Source organism: Molothrus ater, chromosome 2, assembly GCF_012460135.2.
Source record: "Molothrus ater isolate BHLD 08-10-18 breed brown headed cowbird chromosome 2, BPBGC_Mater_1.1, whole genome shotgun sequence".
Taxonomy (NCBI): Eukaryota; Metazoa; Chordata; class Aves; order Passeriformes; family Icteridae; genus Molothrus; species Molothrus ater.
In genome coordinates, this window is record NC_050479.2 from 85,616,412 (window position 1) to 85,635,208 (window position 18,797).

An 18,797-nucleotide genomic window follows, 5' to 3' on the forward strand; every position below is an offset into this window, starting at 1 on the left:
TCATCCCATAAAGCCACCAGGCTTTCCTGCTCACTGATAAGCTTCTGCCTTCATTTTTCAATATTCCCCAGAGGTTGCTGACTTGTGCCAAAAATATCCAAGCTGGGTGTTTACCCAAGAGTGAAGATTTCTTGAAGGTGACAATGTTTTACTCCTAAGATTTTTTTATCAGCATTTTGCACAGAAAGATCAGCACAGTGTCAGGGATATATTTGTATCACTTTCCATAAACTACTAAGCATTTCTCCATTAAAATTAAAAAAAAAGAAGAAGAAAAACAAAACTTTAAGTTCTGGTGACACTTTAGCAGGTAAATTAGCTGAAAATCTCGTCTTTATTGAGACTTCTCTATTCTCAAAGCAGAAAAGGCTTTCCCTGATGTTTCTTCAGTCTTTTCTGAAGTGTTGTACTGTCATGGGCACCTGTTAGATAATCAGAAATACCCACACTTATGGCTGGGAGAGAAAATAAATAGAATACTGAGGAGTTTGGAAAAGAAAGAGAAGGAAGAATGCAAGGGAATGGAAAGGAGTTGTAGGTGGTAGGTCAGGCCAACAGTTTTATCACCTAAGTAAGAAGGCAAGGAATTTTAAGCAAGTACCAGAATAAGTAGAAACAAATGTGGGGTCAGAAAATAAGGGCAAGAACACAGATTAAAAGAAGCTAGAGGTAGGTGGTATATCAGGTAGAGTGGGTCAGAGAGGAGGTAGGAAAGGAGCAGTTTCAAAGTAGGAGAGATGGGTAAGTCAGAGGAGGGAGAGTGGAGCCAGGATTCAGTAATGTCTTGGAGAGAATTTCATGTTATGATCAGGACCAGGAAACATCCTTAAGGCCAAGTAGAGTGTGATATTTTACTGGGAAAAGGAAGGCAGGAGACAAAAATTAGAGGCCTCTAAAACCTATGATGATAAAAGACAGAAAATGGAAGTTAAACTCATAAGCTGTAATTATCTGAGATCCCAGGCTCTTTTCTCCGTGTGTCCTGGTACTCCTTTTAAGAGTGAGTCTCTTTGTAAACACTGACTTAATGTGACACTTTGTTCTCCTGTTCTCCCATGTAACAGAGATGGAGAAGGTGGGAGGCCTTCCTTAGCTTCCAGAAATAAGTTATGTACATGATTTCATACTTGATGCCTACTAGGTGCCTTTTTAGACATGCCTGCCAGAGCTTTTATACAGGTGTGTTTGATAAATTAGAGCTTCACTGCCTTTTCCTGTCTGCTCGCTGCTGATTTAACACCTCGTGGATTGCTTTTCCACAGGCTCTACAAGAGGAGATTAACGTTTCCGGCAGTAAAATAAAAGTGAGTTACCTGAGCAGTCGCACAGCTGGCTACAAATCAGTGCTGCGGATCAGCATGACCCACCCCACCATCCCCTTCAACCTCATGAAAGTCCACCTCATGGTGGCCGTCGAGGGACGCCTCTTCAGAAAGTGGTTTGCAGCAGCCCCAGACCTGTCCTACTATTTCATCTGGGACAAGACAGATGTCTACAGCCAGAAGGTGTATGGGCTCTCAGAAGCCTTCGGTAAGTGACCCCAGGGTTTGTGCCTCCTTTTAGAAGCAGCTAAGTGGCAGTGATAGACTTTGTCCTAGATCAGTATGGTCTGACTGCAGACACATGAATGGTCCCTGCAGATTCACTGTGGCACACATTCCCCAGCAGATGAATCACAGAATGGTTTGGGTTGAAAGGGATCTTAAAGACCATTTAGTTCTAATTCCCCAGTCATGGGCAGGGATGACACCCATTAGATCAGGTTGCCCAGAGCCCTATCCAACCTGGCCTTGAATACTTTCAAGGACAGAGTGCAAGTACTTACCTGGCTGTTAGCTGGCTCATGGCCCAGCACGTACATCCTAAACTGCTCCCATCATATTCATACAGAAGGAATTAACTGGGACTAGAAGTGTTTGGCTAACTCTCACCTATAGCCAAAAACTGTCAACACTGCTTTGAAAGGAATCCCTAGGACAGAGCCCTGATTGCCACTGCTCCTTGTGCCTGACCTTCAGGGTTGGTCTAATCTTAGTTTCCTCTTTGTTACCCATTCAAAAATGCCATCCCATACTGGGTGTTTAATGAGCAGAAGTAATGCAGTTCTGCAGTGATTGCTTCCCATCTGTCAACACCCAGTGGACATTCAGTTACAGGTCTTCAACTGAGTCTGGACTAGTCCCTTCAGGCTGCCAGGAAATGGTATCAGCAAAATGGGAGAGATCCCAAATTAGCAAATACAGCTCCTGTTGACAGAAGGATGGTTCATTATGCCTCATAGCTCAGCTGAAGATAAGTCTCTTTAGAGGAGTTGCAGGATGCCTGGTTTTCTAGGAGTAAGAATAAGTGCCTTCCCCTCTCACTCAGGCTTAGCTGCCTTGAGCAGGCTGGATTATGCACCCTGCTGAGCCTTACCCAGCTCAGAGTCCACACTGAGAAATGTAGCATATCCCGAAGCACTCTGCATGCATGCTCTTTAAGATGCTAGATCATCAGTGTGTCCTGGAGTGCTCCATGAAACAACTCTGCAGCTCCAGACTACACAAGCAGGTCTGAGGACATCAGCATTCATGCCTTCAATGATTCCCACCTCCAGAACAGTGGAAAACATTGACCTTTTGTATCCTAACTTACATCTTTTTCTGATACAATCTGCAAAAGGCTATGTTTGATGGAGAATCCTGAGTTCTCTCAGAGCTCAGCACTTTTCAAAGAGGCTGGTAAACTTGTAAGATCAGACAGGTTTTTTTTTTCTATCTAGTAAAAAAAAAAATCTATGTAATTGCTTTTCATTTGTGTGGAACTTGCAGTTCTATTTTGCTTCAGCTGTAAAGATTAGAAGAAGAAAAGCAGACCAATGAAAATGGTGCTGCTTCTTCTGAGAAAATCGTAAAAGAATCATTATTCTGTCAAAACCATTATTTTCCTTCTGCTGACAACTTTAAGCAGCTCCAGCGTATTCAGTGGAGTTACTCCTGAAAGCCTCTGATTAGACATCATGGCAAGCAAACTTTTGACATTAACAATGACCACAAGTCAACCTGACTGAGACTGCTGCCTCTGAGGGACTCACTGCCCCGTGCATGAATTGCGCAAGTCTTTACCTTCCAAGAAAGATCATAATCAAGATTAAGTTCCTAGCATGCATTCTTTGATCAGAGAAATTAGATAGGAGTAAAATTCTCCCATTGAGAGTCCAGCATGGTGTACACTCTCAGATCATAGAATATCCTGAATTGGAAAGGACTCCTAGAGATCAAGTCCTAATCCTAATATCCGTTGTTTTAAAATACATCCTTAAACAGTATCTTTTGAATTTTTAGCACATTTGCCCAGCACTGACAATGACATTGATCTTTTTAGATTCAGAATACACCTTTAAGAGAAAAATATTTGGACTGTGCATTATGATGATGACATTTTCAATTGAATTAGCAATTTTCTGTAGAAATTCTCATACCTCTGCTCAGTTGTGACTCTGTGTGTGCTGGCACTGCATTTCTGAGTTCCTAATCTAAGGAGTCTTGTTTCTCTCTTGTTTACAGTTTCAGTAGGTTATGAGTATGAATCCTGTCCAGACTTAATCCTGTGGGAGAAGAGGACAGCTGTGCTTCAGGGTTATGAAATTGATGCTTCCAAACTTGGAGGATGGTCCCTGGACAAACACCATGCCCTCAATATACAAAGTGGTAGGTTGTCTGCAACTCATAACAAGAGTAGTGCAGCATTGCAAGACCCAGTTGCTTCTTATCACTAAGAATTCAAGAAAAAGAAAGAAACCTGACCAACACATGTGCTCTCTCATGTATTTTACTAACAAATTATTTCTAGTTACCTACATTTAGAAGCAATTTGGTTTGCAAAATGTAAAAGAAGCTGGCCATCATGAAGTAGTTGAATGTCAGCCCAACTTTGTAGTGTCGTAAAAGAAGGGTATTATCAAGGAAAATATTCCTAAAATAACAAAGGGGAGCCTATTCAGATTGGAGCTGCCACTAAGCATAAATCCATCCAGAGGCATCCTCCAATATGCAAGGTGTACTTGTGAAACAAGAGGCTTCATGGGTCCTAAAAGAGAATGGAAGGTTCCAGAGTCCTTGAAGACTGCTGAGGACTGCAGAAGAGAAGCTTAAAAGCTCATCAGAACATGTTCAAGGGTGGGAGCACTGTGTCCCTTTGGATAATAGTGGTATGGGAGCAAACATCAAATTCAACCCACATCACTGCTGAGAGTGCTACACTTAGAGGGAAAATAGGCAGAGCTTCTCTAAAACTTTGCAGATAAAACATTTCTCTAGAGAATGTCCCATAGTTTTCCTGGCCCTTACTTTTCCATGAGCGATGTAATTTCTTTTTTTTTTTACCTGGTAGACTGCAAATTGCAGGACAAGGAGGAACAGACAGGGCAGGTAAAAATTCATAAGATGCTGAAAAGTGCATTTCATTTAAAGGCAAAGACAGTCTTGTTCTCCCTACATATTTACCTTCTGCAGGAAATGTTACGGGTCTAAAAGAAATACTCAATTCAGAAAAAAGGGTCCTCATTTGAAACTATCACAAAACAATACTATGAAAGATGATTAGCCTTCTTGCTACGGAACAGATTCCCCAGCTGGCATGCAGCATTGCCAGTTTGTGCTTCCCTTAGCCAGGTCTCAGTCTCCCTGTTTGTTTAATTTCCACAGTACTGTTTTCTCTCTCTCTAGGCATCTTGCATAAGGGAAATGGGGAAAACCAGTTCATTTCCCAGCAGCCACCTGTAATTGGAAGCATTATGGGCAACGGCCGCAGGCGGAGCATTTCTTGTCCAAGCTGCAATGGTCTGGCAGATGGAAACAAACTCCTGGCTCCTGTTGCCCTAACGTGTGGGTCTGATGGAAGTCTTTATGTTGGAGATTTCAACTACATCCGAAGGATCTTTCCCTCTGGCAATGTCACCAACATACTGGAGCTGAGGTACTCTGTGCTGAATGTGGCCATTAGAGTAATGCTCTTAAGTTCTGCAGAAATCCTATGTACCCAAAAGAAAAATGAGCAGAACTCTTAAAAAAAAATGAAAATCAATCAACACAGCAAAACAGAGAAAAAGCTGTCTGGATCTGCCTCTTCTGCAACTCTGCTGACTTTGATTTACACCAGAGAAACACAGGCCTAGTGAGTTCTTCCAGAACTGAATCACATGCCAAAAATATTGACACATTTCTGTGCTGCTAAATCAGGCTGTGCTGATGTCTGCCTTTTCCTGTAGTCAGAAACCAGTGGGAATGCTGAAAATTAACAAGCAGCCTCTGAGATAACCTAAACTTGGAAGGACACAGCACTGATGATGATATGTAAAGGTGAATCAGGACTGATAATCACTCATAATTTAGACAAGATTATCACTCTAGGCAGTCACAGACTGGGGTTTTCTAGTTGTTTTTTGAGGGCACAGCTGTAGCAGTCCCCTTCAGTTCCCAATTGAGCAGCAGTGTCAGGCTGAACATGCAGATGGGAAGCATCTGGAAGTAAGTGGAGAGTTTCCTTTTAATGCCAAAAAGCAAAGGAAAAAAATATACCAGGAGAAATAACGAGGAAGGGGCAGGAACATCCATTAAAAATAATGAAGCAGAGAGAAAAGTATGATTTGTCACAAATTCTGAGAAAATTGAATAAATTGTGACTGAACCAAATTTCAAATTGACCTAACTGAGGATATTTTTCCTATCTAAAATTTCCACAAAAACAAGCATCCACTTCAAAGCAATGGGGCTTTGCGTGGCCTGAGAAGCCTCACTCCAGGAAAGTCAGATAGAGTTAAGGGAGTGTTCCTGAATGAGTCTTCTGTGCTTGACAGGCCTGAACTCAGGTCCTGAGAAGTCAGTATGAGGATAGCCTGCTGGAAGGTTCAATATTCCCATTCACCTCTCAAAATCTGGCCTGAAAGTGAGAATCTTCCTGAAAGTAAGACCCTCCCTCCTCAGATTTAATATCCCATGCTGCTGAGGACAAACATATTACTGCATTTCTGCAAGGACTGCAGCCAAATTTGTGCAAGATCCCCTTTGTCCCTCATGCACAAACATGCCATGGTCATTAGACCTCACCAGAAGTCTTATTTGGCATTCAGAACCATCCTTGTAGATCATGGTGTATGGAAAACAAAATCCAGACAGGCACCACCGGAAGGCTGGCACTTACAGAATATCTGCCTTGGTATGGGCACCTCAGAGGGCTGGGGCACCTTTCAAGTAAGGAAGCAAGAACCTCATTTTTGCTATTCTGTTCCATGATACATGAGAACATAATATCTCTCATGTTTGTAAGGTGGGAAGCTGGGATAAAGCTTCAGACCTGGTCCTCGTTAGAGTGTAATATCTATCCTTCTAGCGCCAGAAAGTTATTTTAATGACCAAAGGTGAAATTTCCAGAAGAGCCTAGGTGAGTCCAAATCCCATTTCAACAGAGTAGGATTAATATCTCTTTCCCAGAAGTACAATTCTGAAAACCCAATCCCTGTTTCATTGTCAGTGGAAATACCAGACCAAACAGAGATTTTGCAAAGTCTTTCCTCATTGGGGAAGAGAAAATTGGAAGCCTTGACAGAGTAGCCTTGCTGGCTGTTGTGTAGAGGCACAGAGTTAAATTTACTCCAGAGTTAAATCTGCTGCAATGATTGCTGCTTCATCTGTGCAAACACTCAGGTTACTGGATCTAATAAACATTTCTTCACTCTGGTGTGCTATAAAGTAAGTGGGTTCAGATGTTGGCTGGCTAAAAGGAAAGCCATTGCTTTTGGACTAAATGGAGTTTGCTTGTGTCTTCTCAAATCAGCATCTCCTTTGAGATTAACACCCTCACTGTTTGGCTCCAGAGGTTGGAGGTTTGTTTGCAGTGTAATGTTCTGGGAAGCAAATGCATTGTGGGTCACAGAGAGCTGCAGCTGGGTGTGTAACTTAGACCTATGAAAAATGTCCAGCTCAGCATAATTTCAGTCCTCTGGGCTGGAGTTCATGAGGTTACAGCAATGAACTGCCACCCGTAACTGTGCATCTCTTAAGTTACCTTTCTAAATCACAAGGTGTTGCTTTGACTGAGAGTGAAAAAAACGTGTAAAGATATCTGCATCTACATCTATTTAGCTCAGTGCTGCACTGAATGATAGATAAAGTCGGATGGTCCTATCTCTTGTGTGAGTGAATAACTCTAAGCCGGTGAGATCACAATTCTTTTGTGATATGCAGCAGTACATAAGTGAGCTCACTGCCAAGTAATATCCAATATAAAATACATCAGTGTCATTCCAGCTAAGTCTTTATTTATTATTGCATTGTGTGATACAGTTACTGTCAAGTTTTCAATCTGCTAATAATGCATCGAACTGAGCTGCTAACACCTCATTCTTTCTTCTATTCCCTGCTTTCCTGTCTTCTGTCAGAAATAAAGATTTCAGACATAGGTAAGCCAACCAGTGGAGAATTCTTATGCTGCTCCCTGTCTTGTTGCATGTTGTTACACAGTGAGCCACAAGTGCCATTTCCAGATGATTCAATAGCAAATGAAGCTGGCGTGATTAAAACTGGCGTAGGCAATCAGTCATCAGAACTGGGAGCCATTAATCACAATGTGAGCCATGCAAACTTCTGCATGAGCTGTTATAGCTGGAGACAGGGGAAATACAGGCAGGAGAAGCAGGGTAACAGGAGGAGGAGGGGGGAAGAAAAATGGATGGGAATTATCCAAGAAAGTAGAATGGGAACAGCATCAGGATACAGATTACTGGAACAAGTAGGATGGAAAAATAATTCTCATACAGTGAAAAGCCTTCATTTGGGTTTGGGGGGGGTTTAACAAGCATAATGAAGATCCCTATGTGCCCCAGCATTACTCACCCAGGGAAGTTAGTTTTTGTAACATTTTTCAGTCTGAGCTTTCATAGAGAGCTTTGACACGTGAAAGTCTGTCAGACTCAAATAGGAGGTAGTGCAACTCAGAACCTTAGCCAGGAAATGCAATAAAAGAGTAATGACAAGAAAACAAGATAAAAGAGAGACTCTTAAATTGGAGCTTTGTCACTAAGAATATTTGTCACTTGGGTTCACTGGAGTTTCAGTGGGTTTGATCCAATCAGTTGCATTCCAGAAGATGTCAACTTCCTGTCACTGACTGTGTTTGCGAGGACTTCTCTGACTCTGACAAGTTTCCCATCCTTCTCCCTGGTTGCTTTTCTAAATCAGAAGCTTAGACTGTGTGGAGTTGAGATTTGTGTGTGTGTGTGTGTTTAGTTTTCCTTTGCATTTGGGATTGGGGATTTTTCTTGCTACATGCTTTGCATTTACTATTTCTTTGACTTCATAGAGGCTGTGCTAAACTAGAAATGTTCTTTCATCTGCATGCCTGGAAATGAAATGGAGTAGAAACTGATTTTTTATCCTATTGCCAGAACAACAATGAAGGGCTTGAGCTTCACAATATATTGGACTGGCCCAAAGCATCTATTAGCAGGGCTGGGAGGTTGGTACCCAAGACTTTTTCACTGATTGTCCTCATCAGGCTGAGTTCCAGTCCCCCAGGTACTCTTTCACATCATTTGAAGACTATAGAAAAATTAATTTCTCTTTGGAACAGCCAGGTTGTATTCCTAATGCCCAAGAAATACACAGCCATTAAAGTGCATCTGCTTTGACAGTGAAGGGCAGCAGCTGGATACCTGTTATGAGAAGAGGTTTTGTGTATGAAAACAGTAACTGAAGGAAGATCGATGGACTGGCCACAAACGCTGCAGATTGGCAAGCAGAGTTGGCAGGGCTTCAGCCTTTAGGCAGTTTCTAAAAACTAAGAAATTAAGTGAAAGAAATCCAAGACATGCCTGCTTCAGTGTAGCCTAAAGGGGATGAGGGAGGGAGGAAGCAGGTGAGGAGCTCCAGATCAAGTCCTTCCATCTGTGACTGTGTTGAAGGAGTCACCCATCTCTTATTGCCTGTTCTGTGATATTTGCTTTAATACTTCATGCTAGGAAGTCTCTTTGCTCCTGACCCTCAAGGAAACGAGTGTGTGTAGTCTCAGCTACAGCTCCAGTGCTTTAGACTCCAGAAGATCCTAAGCTTGACACCAGTGACCAGTAATGGTGTAAAAGGGGAGGTCCACAGGGCTGAATCACAGTTGTTTGGAAAAGCTGAAATCCATATGCTAAAGCTGCCTCAGTTTGGGGAAAAGGAATTCCTCCCCAGTATGTAGGCTGTGATGAGCTTGATCTCCAAAGGTTCTGGAGCTACCCACTAGGAGGCTTGGCTTTACAGCTCTGTGTGTGTAGCCAAGATCTAACTCTGCAACAGCCTAAATGAGGGATGTTAGCTAAGCCAAAAAGCATCACCAAATCATGATGCCTTCTCTGCAGGAACGTGGAGGGCAGTGAGGCATTTCTGTCTTGCAAATATACAAAAACTGTCCACTTAAATTTATTCTTCCTTTCATGTTTCCATTCATACTTTAGAGAGAAGTCTACAATTAGTGACAAAGAGAGGTATCTCAGCAAACAGCTCTAGGATCAGATAAAAAGTCCCTTGCCATCTCTGGTTTGGCTTATGGCATTGGTATAAAATTTTATTGTCCAGCATGTCACACTAGAAAGCTTTGGGCATCACACACAAACTGCAAGCACTAAAAGACCAAGACCAAATCCAGCTCACTGCACTGTGTGGCCTCCTTAGGTATTAATCTATTGAGTGTCACCCAGGGAAAAAAGACCAGTACCTCACACAAGCTACAATAATTAAATCCTCTGGGTCTGAGCTGCAGGGTGCTTAGCATGAAGCCATGGAAACACAGCCCCACTGAACAAAAACCTCCAGACTGCAGGAATTTGGTGGTTCTTTAGTCACCAGCAAATGTACATGGCCAGCAAAACTCAGAGGGAAAGTGGGTAGCTGGCAGAGAAAAAGAAGTGATTTTGTGTCCTTAAACAGAGACATCAGATCCAAAGAAGCCCCAGGGGTTTATCCAGGTCAGTGGTTGTGGGTAACTCATTTTGGAGGTGTGACTGCTCCTGTCTGTTGGCCACAGTGGGTGCCAGAGCTGTACAGTTACCAGTAACAGAGGTTGTCCTTCAAGGAGGTATAGATGCCCTTGCATTTGAAAAACTAAGATACAGTTAATCTTGTGAGACAAATGTTGAAAATAGTCAGACAAGTCCTACCCCAAAAGGTGATACTTCTCTCCATTGCTTGTAAAGGGAATTAAGGCAGCCAGCTCTGGTGTAAGCATCCACTTTGTAACCATCTAAAGCTTGGTGAAATTAATCCCTTGGCATTTTACAGAAACCAATAAAAAGGTGTAGTGTGCTGTGCTGATGTTTTGTAGGGAACATGCTGAAAAAAGGAACCATCTCCCTTTTCTCATCTCTTTTCCTTAGAGACTGGCTTCCCAGGCTGGAGCAGGAGGTTCCTTCCTAGGACTCCTCCAAAATATGGGCTCCGGGCTCAAAGGGAAAATGCCAGCCTTTGTTCAAAGCCTATGTACGTATTATAATACAACTGAAGCAATTCACAATTCAAACCTCATACCTCTGCCAGCTCACCCAATTTTTTATCCTGTTTCTTCCCTGTACCTGTGTGTAAGGAATTACATAAAGCACAAGCACTTTAAAATAGAGTCTCAATCTCTTAACATACCTGCAGAGCTTCCTAAATGATACTGGTACTATCCCCTCCAAATAATGAGAATGATAAAAGGGAGAAGGCAGATGTATGGAAGAGACTATACACAACCCCAAAGAAGTGGGATCACTGTGGACTTGGAAGATTTCCCTGTGCTTTCCCAGCACATCACTGTGTCACAAGTATACAGGGAAGCAGTATCACCTCTATTTCACTTTGGCTTGCAGAACCATGAAACTGTTCTCATTCCCAGTGACTACACCATCATGCCCACTAATACCCACCAAAGTGTCAGTTCTTGGCTAGGGACCAGCCCATCCCATCACTGCAATTTCAGTGTTTTTGCTTCAGGGGGTTTAAAATATCAATGCATTGCTCAGGTTTTCTTCTAAAAAACTGTAATAGCTCAAGGAACACTCTGAATGGGAAATCAGCTCTTCCTCCACAGTGATTTTCTAGTGGCAGCGCCGATATGGGGATAGATATTCTAAGACTACAAATAATATACTGATCAAGTCTTTTGAATAGTAAAAAGTCTTGTCTTTTGTTTTGGACTGTTACCTAGCTGAGAAATAAGAAAGGATGAAAGGGGAGAAAATGTCTTCTCTGCTTCACCCCAGGCATATTTATTTCAGTTGCTGTTCAGCCCCGTCCAGTTTACCACTTGGATTTGCCTTTTGATTGTGGCTTTAAATAAAAAGTGAATCCCCAATGTTCCTGGCTCCACCACTCATGCAGTATCACAGATAAAGGAAAGCGGTTTGGGAGATTTTACATGACCAGTGTATGTTTATTTAAGCATCTTTCACCCTGAAGGATCTCAAAGTGACAAAAAACCCTCCAGTGTATAACACTGTGCAGTTCATGGTAGGGCAGAGTACAATACTAACTCTCTGCAGTGGTGAAAACAGTTGGCAGAGGCCAGGGGGGTAAATTCCAGCTTGACCGTTTTAACAGGTTGTTTCAGCATGTATTCTATACAAGAGCTGGCAGTAGAAAATTGTTTTAAGAGCTGTCTTTTTTTACAGAAGATTGTAATCAATAATAAAATCCACTAGAGTGGGGCTGTGCAATCCAAAAATAAATCACGACAATATTGCTGGGAGAGGGGAGCAGGAATTTCTCTCTGTCCCCATTTTTCTCCATCTCTGAGTAAGTCATTTGCCGTTGCCCATCTGCACATAGCCTGCTCTAAAACTCTGGGAAAGTTATCTGTGCTTGCCAGTCAAAGATGGTAAAGGATTGCAAAGTGCCATTAAATCTGTCCTCCTCTTGTCCACCTCCCATGCAAAATAGAGATTATGAGCAGCTCAAGAGCTTACTGACATTCAGCAGGGCTTTGTTAGGACAGTCAGCAGAAAATGCAAGGCCCTGATCAAAATGGATGATGGATTCCCACAGGGAACTTCTTCCACCAGGGTTGAAGCCACTTGCTTAGTGTGAGTGACATGCAGGTAAATGAAATAATACCCTCCCAGCCTGCTGTCATTGGGAAGGAATACAGATGGAGACTGAACTGTCAGGCTGGAGCTGTCTTGAAGGTCAGAGCATTTTATTTAGCAAGAATCAGTGTCATTTTTGGAGATGAAATCTGTTCAGACTTTAATAGGATAAATCACAAGGGATATTCCAGAATAAATCAGAAAGGTGCTTTTCCCTCACCCCCATAGTATTAAATAATTTGAATGAAGAACCAATTTGCTGCTTTTTAAATATGAGAATAACTCAGTAATTTTTACATGTCTGAAGAGGGGGTGATTTTCTTAATATAAAGGTTGAGAGGAATTTTCTATATGCAGAATAGAGTCAACTGTGATTGACACTCAAGTTTCTAGTCAACTTCTCCTGGAACAATTCCATTAAGTGCAAAAATGTGAACTGTGGCCTAGATTTTTAATATGAATTCTTTGGATTTGATGAGTTTAGACAGCTTGAAGATGTTCTGGAGAAAAGTAGATACTTTTCATACTTGTTCTAATTACTACTTAGGCTTTCTTAGAAGGAAAATAAATCTCTTCAGGACAGACATTAAAAGTCTAACCTGTTAGTTTCAGGCTTAGAAGAGATGCAGCTCAATACACACTAGTAGTCAACAATTTTAATAAAAGATATTAATATCTTAAGTATCTATGTTAAAATACAGGTAAAGTCCTTGCAAGACAATCGTTTAAATTCTGTCTAAACCCATCTGGTTGGTTTTTTCTGGCCAGTTCTATTGGATGCTTTCCATAAAGTGGATTCTAGTTTATTAATTTCTTCAGTCTTGGGCTCATTTAGTGTTGCAGTCATGGAGCTAAAAATATTATCATTCTGTCTGCTCATTTGGTTTTCTCAGCCACCCTTTCTTGTGTCCAAGGAAACAGGAGCAGAGGGTGTTCAACAAGGGACTGATGTTCAGGTTCCTCAGTTCATGCTTTACTTGGGGCAAAATGTGCCACTCAGGAATTATTTTTTTTCTCTCATCATTGAGGTCCAGCTGAATTCAGTGGTAGGATTCCCTTAATCTCCCTGTGGGCAGAACAGAACTTTAGAGTCTTTGCTGGAGTCAGCAAGAGACCAGATGAACCTTGATGCAGTGATCTTGAAGGGTGTATCTTCAAGTGCTTTATACAGGGAGTCTCCTTTTGGAGTTTGTATTAGTCTTTGTTGGGAGAGCAGATTTTTTTTTCATTATTATTTGTTTTGTTTCCCTAATGTTCTCTGTTTTCCCTTCACTTCCTGGCACTGCACGAACACCAGTTTCAGGACTATGTCTGTAACAAGTAAATTAAGTAAACACAGGCACTGGAACTCAATCTGTAGTAGTTCCTGGCATGGTTTTGGCTCAGATTCAGACCAGAGAGCCCTTTCCTTCGGTTGCTTCCCTCCATGCCAGAGAGCACCCAAGGCACAGTGATTGCTAATGGATGCAGCTTGGGATCCCGTGCTGTAACACACCTTGTACTAACCTTGTCCAAAACAGCACTCCTTCACTTTCCCAGTCTCTCTGCCCCATGCATTTTTATTCTCTAAAGTGTTTGCATTGCCTGTTGACTTAAGGAAACACATCATCCAAAAAAATTAATGATGTCATACCCTTGTTTTTCAGCCACAGCCCAGCTCATAAGTATTACTTGACCACAGATCCAATCACTGGCTCCATCTACCTCTCGGACACCAACAGCCGACGTATCTATAAAATCAAGTCAACCACATCAGTGAAAGACATTGTGAAGAACTCAGAGGTCTTGGCTGGAACTGGGGATCAGTGCCTCCCATTTGATGATACCCGCTGCGGAGATGGAGGCAAAGGCACTGATGCCACCCTTACAAATCCCAGGGGTGAGACTTCTTCTTCTCCACTGGCTATTTTAAAGGGTTTTTTTTGAAAGCAGCTTGTTTAGTCACACTGGAGATTGCTCTCCTCTCCAATTCTGAAACACATCCTAAGGGCTTGCTCGTGGAAATAAGTGAGTATGTCTCACCTTCAGCTAGTTGTTTCATGTTTCTTCAAATTCACATGGCTGGGAGGAATGCCAAGCCAGAGGGGTTCAGTGATGGGCACATGTCCAGAGGGCAATGGAATAAATCCACCCATCACTTTTATATCTGTGGAGCCACTACTTCTCCTTACCAACAGTGCTTGGTCCCTCCCAACATGGGCAGGAATCACTAATATTCAATTCACTGAGGCTTTCTTGGCATTAAAAAAAGCCCTATAAGCATTGCTGTGTGTATATATATATATATATATATATTTATAAAAGGGCAGCAAAACTAGCATACAGCTCAAAGATATGCAAATGGTGGTTTAGACATTGACATGATGTATCACAGCACCTAGCTTAAATCCTGTAGGGAGTGGATACTAACTTTGATATGGGAGTGGTCTAATTCAGCTTAATTTTACCTGGTTCCAACATCCTGAAATGTGATAAAAGCACAGTCGAATCAGAATAAAAGCATCACACAGCCTTCATGGCTGTGAACTAAATTGTTCAAAACAGGTTAAGCCAAACATATGCAGTCCTGTGTGTAGCCAAGACTTCAGTCTGGCAATCTCAAGGTAACAAGCTCTGCAGATGGAGGATGTCACTCCTCCCAGCTGTCCACAGCACCTCAGAAAAAAAAAAAAAAAAAAAACAAAAAAACACACAGAGGGATAGAGATGAGGTGGAGAGGGTAGAGATGAGGTGGAGGGGATAGAGATGAGGTGGAAGGCACTCTTTGCAGCCCTCTTCACAAACACAGTCAAAAATCTGTGCACAAAGGACACCCATGCAGGAATGTTTTTTGAGATGGGGCGTTTTTGCCTGTTATGTATTTCCTTCTGTGCAGCTGTTCAGAGTGCAAGATTATTTAGGTTCTTGGCTTTGACATCAATGTGCTGCAGGCTTTTTTTTTCATTGCGCTGGGGAGTGGTAGCTCCCTCCTTCCTCAGCACAAAAACGGCCAAGCCTATCCCAACCTCTTTGTAAAGCAACCCCTCAGCAAAACCTGGGGATCCTTTAATAAATGCTCCTGCCTATGGCAGCAGGTTTGGACTAGATGACTTTCAAAGGTCTCTTCCAACCCAAACCATTCTGTGATTTTATGGAAAGTTATTTCACTGAGAGCAGATGAGATTCCCAAAGAAGTTTTGTGGCTGTCTCATCTCTAGAAGTGTTCAATGACAGGTTGGATAGGGCTTTGATCTACCTGGTCTAGTGGAAGGAGTCCCAGCCCATGGCAAGGGTTTGGAAGTGAATGATTTTAAAGGTCACCTTCAACCCAAACCCTTCAATGATTCTATAATTCTCAGGAAGTTATTTTTCATGACACAGAAATGACATTGTTGTTACTGAATCCAGGAAGCCCAAACTGATTTAATGAGCTTTTGTGCCAGGTCTGGCTCTGATTTTTTGGTTTTGGTTTGGTTGGGTTTTTTGTTTGTTTGGGGTTTTTGTTTTTGTTTGGGTCTGGTTTTTTGTTGGTTTGTTTGAGTTTTTGTTTGGTTGTGGTTTTTTTTGTTATGTCAGCTAGTTGTTTCCTGTCCAGGATGCAGAAAAATGTACTTTGGAGGACCTATTTTTTTGCCAAAAAGCATCAAAACTCAGACTTCTACCCCTGTAATATTCAAAGAGTCCAGCATGGTTTCCAAGCTCTCGAGAATCCCATGAGTTAACCATTATATTGGGCTAAAGTATTGCCAGAAGCACAGATAAAGTAAAGGAGCAGCTACTGGTGGTCAGTTTGTAGTGTAGAATTTGTCTCACTGAAATGAGAAGGCCAACTGAAAGGAAAATTAAGTGACTTGGGCAGAGAGATCCAGGCAGTCCAGCAGATGAATCATGAGATCAGGGAACCCAGAAATCTGTAATCCAATTTTCTGCACCTCTTTGAAGTTCAATCAGTGCAAAAAAAAAAAAATGCCCCACCACTTTTGTTGGTCCTCTGTTCTCCCTTCTACAAGATAAGAAGAATATTATTCATTTCCATCCATGGGTGAATGTTACAAGGTTTAGATGACTTATGTTTCTTCTTTGCTATAGCAAACAGCTCTGGAGTTCAAAGTTTTCAGCACTGAAATCCATCTTGTTGGCAACTAAAGCTCTCAGGAGGCCATTCTTCCACCTCAATCATATAACAGCAAAATTCATGCATTCATTCCTCATAGCTCCAAAATTTCACAAAACAGAAGTAAATTGAGGGTGAAAGAGGAAATGACATGAAGCAAAATGACAAGAAGAAAATACTAATGCAGAAAGCCTGCACTGCCAATAGAAAGTTCCTAAACAGTGTTCCCTGATCTGATTCTAACCTGACTGCAAATTCTGCTGAGGCAATGGCTGTGGCAGGTGTGACTCACTCCCCAGTCCCCTCAACAAATGATGAACAGTGAAAACTCATGCTGACAATGTAATGTCACCATTGTTTATGCTTCCACAGTGGTTCATCCTAGCAGAAAAATCCAGCAAATGCTCTTCCCTCATGTATTTCATAATCGTTCAAAATAAAAATGATTTATTGTATACGTAACCGGTAGATCTCAAGTGACCCTCTGCTTCTGTGTCTTGGCAGGCAAATAAACACTCATAAGTGAATGGTCAAAGGAAATTAGAAGACTATTCTGTAGCTATAGAGATATCAGCTGGCCAGGGAAGGACTTGGAAAGTCAGTTTTTCAAGAATCATTGCTCTTCACAGGACTCTACTTTTTAAGCCTAAAGCTATTTTTTTTTGCTCTGAACATAACTGCTTCATGCCAAGTAGGATTTCTGTATTTTAAGGACATCTTTGCACTTTTTCAAAAATCATAAAGAATAAAAGTCTTACCTTTCATGATGTTTTAATTAGCTTATATTTTCAGCTTGCTGGAAAACACTGAGGGATACCTTCTGGCCAAATGAAAACCAGCAATTCATTAAGGCTGGAGAAATAATCACGAGCTGTCATTATATGCCTTTGCATATATCTTTAGTCCCTTGGACCAGTCAAGCGTCTGGTCTAAGTAGGTTTTTTTGGGTCTCTTCTCAGTGGAAAGAAACTAGTACCCTGAAGGTGGTTCATTCTGTGACAATGCACATGTTCAAGATGAGATGAACCGCATTCTGGGAGTTCTGGTCTTCTCCTGGATCTGATAGCCTGAAGAATGAGGTCCCCACTGCAGCAGACAATGTTCAGAATGGTAGACTTTTCCCCATTGTTCTGATCACTTCCTCCAGTTTTCACCTCAGCTCCCTTGAGTTCAGAGGGAATGCTTTGAGTAGAATGCTTTGGGTTGGAAGCAACCTTCAAAGACCATCCAGTTCCAGCCCCACTGCCATGGGCAGGGACACCTTTCACTAAATCAGGTTGCTCAGAGCCCCATCCAACCTGGCCTTGAGCACTTCCAGGGATGAGCATCCACAGTCTCTCTGGTCAACCAGTGCCAGTGGCTCACCACCCTCACAGGAAAGGATTTCTTTCCAATATATAATCTAAATCCACCCTGTTTTAGTTCAGAATCATTATCCCTTGTATTGACATTTCTCTGAAATACCTTCTGGACAGAGATTCTTGTCTCACTCCAGTGAAGGAAGAACTCCTTTTAGACCATTAGCTTAGAAAAGACATTAGAAGGGGTAAAACCCTCCAGGAGTTTCACACTTTACCCATCTTTGGCTTGTTTAATAAAGGTAGGCTACAGAAACACAGGACAGATAGATCCACAGATGAAGTAGGGGTGGCAGTGGTTTGGTCAGGGTATTTATTATAGCTATTAGGAACCAGTCTGAGCCGTCCAATTCATTTGCCACAGAGCACAGCAAAGCTTTCAGATGCTAATGAATTTCAATATATCCTTGCAAATTAAAGTGTTACCACTTCCTAATTATCATCTGCTAATAATGATCCTCTTCTACAAGCAATCTAAAGAAAAATTAAAACTCCAGCTTGTCAGAGCATTTATTTTCATCTGAGTACTCACCATTGGTTCTTCTCGGGAAAATGTTGTGGCAGAGAAATTACCAAGGAGCTTGCAATTAAGAGAGATTGCAGTGACAAGTCTGACACAATAGGAAGGAGGTTTCAGAAGGCACGTGGGGAGAGAGGGGACATCTCATTCATTTAGCACCATAACACCAATGTGAAATGAAGTAATTAATTTGGGGACAGATTGGTTCTTTCACTCTGCCCTGCTGAATGTGTAAACAAAATCTCAGTTGTTCTCTAAGTGTTGAAGAGTTCGACAGAACTAATTGAGGAAACCAGCCCTCCACAATCTGTTAACATTTTTATGGTCAGATAATAATAGGACCATTTTGGGGAAGACCAGAAGCTGACTGAACAAAATTTCTTGTCCCTTACTCTGGCCAGAAGAGACTTAGGGGCAATGTGGTCTTCCTGTGCTAACACTCCAGATGCTAGTCATCAGTATTTAGGGAATTTCTGAAGAAGTTGCACCAGACCTGTGCTTAATATATCAGCATCAATTGGCTAAGAAACCTTTCTGAACACCTAGTTTTGTTCTTCCAGGCACCCTGTGCTAATAATTTTCATAATTTCTTTAGCCAGGTCATGAAAAAGGATGGTCCTTTAGAGGCCAAGTCACTGTTTTGTTGGGTTTTTTTCTGTGTCTTTGCTAATTCCTTGCTGTCTTGTGGTTCCCTTCTTGACCACTGCATAGCACAAAACTGATCTTAGCAGAAAACTTTTCACAGGAATT

At 41.8% G+C, this 18,797-nt stretch overlaps 1 protein-coding gene across 1 annotated transcript in view; it reads left to right on the plus strand.

Annotated features, from left to right (window-relative positions):
- Nucleotides 1–18,797, plus strand: part of TENM4 (teneurin transmembrane protein 4) — a 601,532-nt gene that overhangs the window by 528,990 nt on the left and 53,745 nt on the right. The window contains 5 exon segments of the mRNA XM_054518583.1: nt 1,263–1,530; nt 3,546–3,689; nt 4,707–4,956; nt 7,418–7,438; nt 13,723–13,955. Coding sequence (XP_054374558.1) covers nt 1,263–1,530; nt 3,546–3,689; nt 4,707–4,956; nt 7,418–7,438; nt 13,723–13,955 — 916 coding nt within the window.